Consider the following 3908-nt stretch of genomic DNA (forward strand, 5'->3'; position numbering starts at 1 on the left):
GTCAAAAACTATTTTCACTCCAATCACAACACTAAAAATTACACATAAAAAAATATTCTTTATTATTATATTATTTTTATTATTATATTAATTTATCAAAATCATCACAATTATTATATCTAATTAATATTTTAAATAAAACTACTCATTAATTACATGACAATAATATTATATAAATAATTAAAACTCGATAAATTAAAAAATCATATTGCATGTAGTAACATAAAGATTGCATCACTAGAGAAAAAATATTACATTCATAGAAAAAAAAAATATTACAATACATTAGATTAAATTAAACCTAAAAGACACACTTGAAAATATATATTTTAATTTTGTGAGTTACCATATTCGTCCTCAATGTGAGCTTCCTTATCCTTGATTTTTCTATGTCTAGTAAGAAATTCTTGAAACCGAGCATTATCATCTTCTACCATCTGAACTTCTGGACTTGACACTTCGACTCGCTCTTCAATTGATGCATTAATATCACGTTCATCTTCAATTATCATATTATGCATAATAATACATGAAGTCATTATATCATGTAATACTTTTTTATTCCAAAGACGTGCCGGTCCAGCAATAATTGCAAATCTAGACTGCAGTACTCCAAATGCACGTTCCACATCTTTTCTACATGCTTCTTGTTTCATTGCAAATAATTTCTTTTTTGGATGACGTGGATCATGAATACTTTGAACAAGAGTAGACCATTTTGGATATATACGATCAGCTAAATAATAACCCATATTATACTCTTTTCCTTTAATAACATAATTAGCAGGTGGAGCAATACCTTCAGCAAGATTAACAAAAAGATGGGATGCCTCCAGCACATTAATGTCATTATTAGATCCCGGTAAACCAAAATATGCATGCCATATCCAGAGATCATAGTCAGCTACAACTTCAAGAATAATAGTTGGGGACCCACTACGACCGGCATATTGTCCTCCCCAAGCAGTTGGGCAATTTTTCTTTTTCCAATGCATACAATCTAAACTTCCCAACATTCCTGGAAAACCTCGAAGTTCACCAATGTGGAGTAGTCTTGCAACATCATTAGCGTTAGGTGATCGGAGATAGCGGGCTCCAAACACCTCGACAACAGCACGAAAAAATCGCTTCAAGCTTTCTATAGTTGTAGATTCTCCTATTTTGATGTATTCATCGGTAGCATCTGTTGGTACACCATACGCCAACATTCGAAATACAGCTGTTACTTTTTGCAAACATGATAACCCGAGTTTACCCATTCCATCCCTTCGCTGGATGAAGTAATTGTCATGTCTTTGTATAGCATCCAAAATATGAAGGAATAAAGGACGACCCATTCGAAATCTTCGGCGAAACATCAAATCGGTAAATCGAGGATTCTCTGCAAAATAGTCGTTGAAGAGATTGCGATTAGCACTTTCCCGGTCACGGTTGATAACTATATGACCAGGAATCGAGCCTCGACGTGAGCCTTTGTTTTTTTGGTGTTGAACAACGCAAAAATTATTGTTAGCAGTAATTTGACCTACTACTTGCATTTCTATATCATCATAATAGTCATCAATCGAAGAAGATGATGATAAATAAGATGAACTACCAGGATAAGAATTCATATTTTATCAAAGTTAAACTGTATATATATTTTTTGGTGTACCCTATATCATGTGTGATATTCATGTTTTATAGTGTAAATCTCCTTATCTTCTGAATCCAAAATCAGAAGATAAGAAATCTCACGGATTAATCTTGGCCACTGAAATAATTTGACCACAATCTCAACCGCTACATTGTGTTGTCAAATCACATCTTATCTTCTGAGTCCAAAATCAGAAGATAAGAAATCTCACGGATTAATCTTGGCCACTGAAATAATTTGACCACAATCTCAACCGCTACATTGTGTTGTCAAATCACATCTTATCTTCTGAGTCCAAAATCAGAAGATAAGAAATCTCACGGATTAATCTTGGCCGCTGAAATAATTTGACCACAATCTCAACCGTTGCATTGTGTTGTCAAATCACATCTTATCTTCTGAATCCAAAATCAGAAGATAAGAAATCTCACGGATTAATCTTGGCCGCTGAAATAATTTGACCACAATCTCAACTGCTGCATTGTGTTGTCAAATCACATCTTATCTTCTGAGTCCAAAATCAGAAGATAAGAAATCTCACGGATTAATCTTTGTCGCTGAAATAATTTGACCACAATCTCAACCTCTGCATTGTGTTGTCACATCACATCTTATCTTCTGAATCCAAAATCAGAAGATAAGAAATCAAATCTTATGTAGCTTTTTCATCCCTATATAATCCCACACTACTCATTCAAATGGATTACCTCTTCCACGCTACTCATTCAAACTGATCACATCTCTTCAACATATTTTCAAAACAACTACATTTTCTTCCAAAATGTCTTCCAGTCACACTGCTTCATACTCACTTGAAGAAGATATACACTTGTGCCATGTATATATTGACATTTCTCAAGATCCAATCATAGGAAGAAACCAATCAGGTAACAGTTTTTGGGCAAGAGTTGAATCAGAGTACCACAAGAATGAGAAATTTAGTAATCAACCTCGACCAAGAAGATCTTTGCAAACTCGAATGACTACCATTATTGGTGCAGTTGCAAAATTAAGGGGATGCATCAACCAAATCCAAAATAAAAATCCAAGTGGTGCTTCACAAGAAGATATTGTAAGTGTTTGTTATAATTTACTTATTGTTACTAAATTGTTTTTAAATTTTATTGACACTATTATTTTATTTATGTTTTAATAGTTAAATCAAGCGAAGATGTTATTAGCCCAAGAAAAAAAATATAGCAGAGGCTTCAAATTTGATCATGTGTGGCCCATCCTCAAACACATTCAGAAATTTACAAGTGATGACAACATCAATGGACCAAGTAGATTCCAACAAGATGGTCCAAATTTTACTTCGTCAAAATCATCATCTCACAATTTTGATTCTCCGACGTCAGCATCCACCGGTATGAGTTCATTTGATCTTAATATAAATAATGAGGAAATCATTACTAATTCAACTGAAAGACCTATTGGTGTGAAAAAAGCAAAGGCAAAACAATTAGGTGATGATTAATTTAACAAACTAATGGAACAAAGTAAAAAACTCGTTCAAGTTATTGAAAAGAGTAACACAGATAGAAATGAACGTCATAAAAGAAAGACTGAAGATAAAATTTTATTCACGGATTTGGATTCTATATCCGATCCAGAGTTTCGCCAGTACATTCAAAGCGAAAAAAGAAAAATTTACAGAGAAAGAGCACGAACATCCGAAGTTGGAGAACAAGGAGAAGGATCTCAATATCAGGGATCACAATATCGAGTATCTCAATATCAATGACAAAGTGCTCAAGATGAAGGGCAACGATCTCAAGATCAAGGTGAAAGATCTGAAAATAACTCACAAGATTATAGTCCATATTTTGACAATCTTGGCGGAACAGGGAATAATTGTCCACATTATTGAATTGTTGTCTTTGTATCTCATAAGGTTCATTTCTATGTTATTGCTTTCCGTTTGATTTTGGCGTGTTTAATTTTAATTTTCCAATGTATGTTTAAGTTTGTAACGTTTTTATTGTGTAATATTGATTATGATTTAAGTTTATAATGTTTTATTGTATAATTTTGAGTATGTTTCGTATGCATTACTATGATTAATATTAAAAAAAATTGTAATGTGATTGTGAATGTTGAGAATGTGTACTATTAATTATAATGATAATGTGATATTTAATGTGTTCAATTTTAATTTTTTTAATGTGTTTTTAAATTTGTAATGTTTCTATTGTGTAATATTAAAAAAAATACAAATATTTAATAATGTTTTATTTAAATTATAATTAAAAAAAATAATTTGTGGTATATA

At 32.0% G+C, this 3908-nt stretch overlaps 2 protein-coding genes across 2 annotated transcripts; one reads left to right on the forward strand and one right to left on the reverse strand.

The window, feature by feature from the left end:
* Window positions 1-329: 329 nt before the first annotated feature.
* LOC133814154 (uncharacterized) lies at window positions 330-1613 on the reverse strand. The gene has a single exon (XM_062247148.1). It carries the CDS (start codon window positions 1611-1613, stop codon window positions 330-332), a length of 1284 nt encoding a protein of 427 aa, XP_062103132.1.
* Window positions 1614-2514: 901 nt separating this feature from the next.
* LOC133815975 (uncharacterized) lies at window positions 2515-3461 on the forward strand. The gene is made up of 2 exons (XM_062248718.1): window positions 2515-2708; window positions 2793-3461. Exons 1-2 carry the CDS (start codon window positions 2616-2618, stop codon window positions 3111-3113), a joined length of 414 nt encoding a protein of 137 aa, XP_062104702.1. The 5' UTR covers window positions 2515-2615; the 3' UTR covers window positions 3114-3461.
* Window positions 3462-3908: the final 447 nt, after the last annotated feature.

This window comes from Humulus lupulus, chromosome 2 (genome assembly GCF_963169125.1).
Source record: "Humulus lupulus chromosome 2, drHumLupu1.1, whole genome shotgun sequence".
NCBI classification, from domain to species: Eukaryota; Viridiplantae; Streptophyta; class Magnoliopsida; order Rosales; family Cannabaceae; genus Humulus; species Humulus lupulus.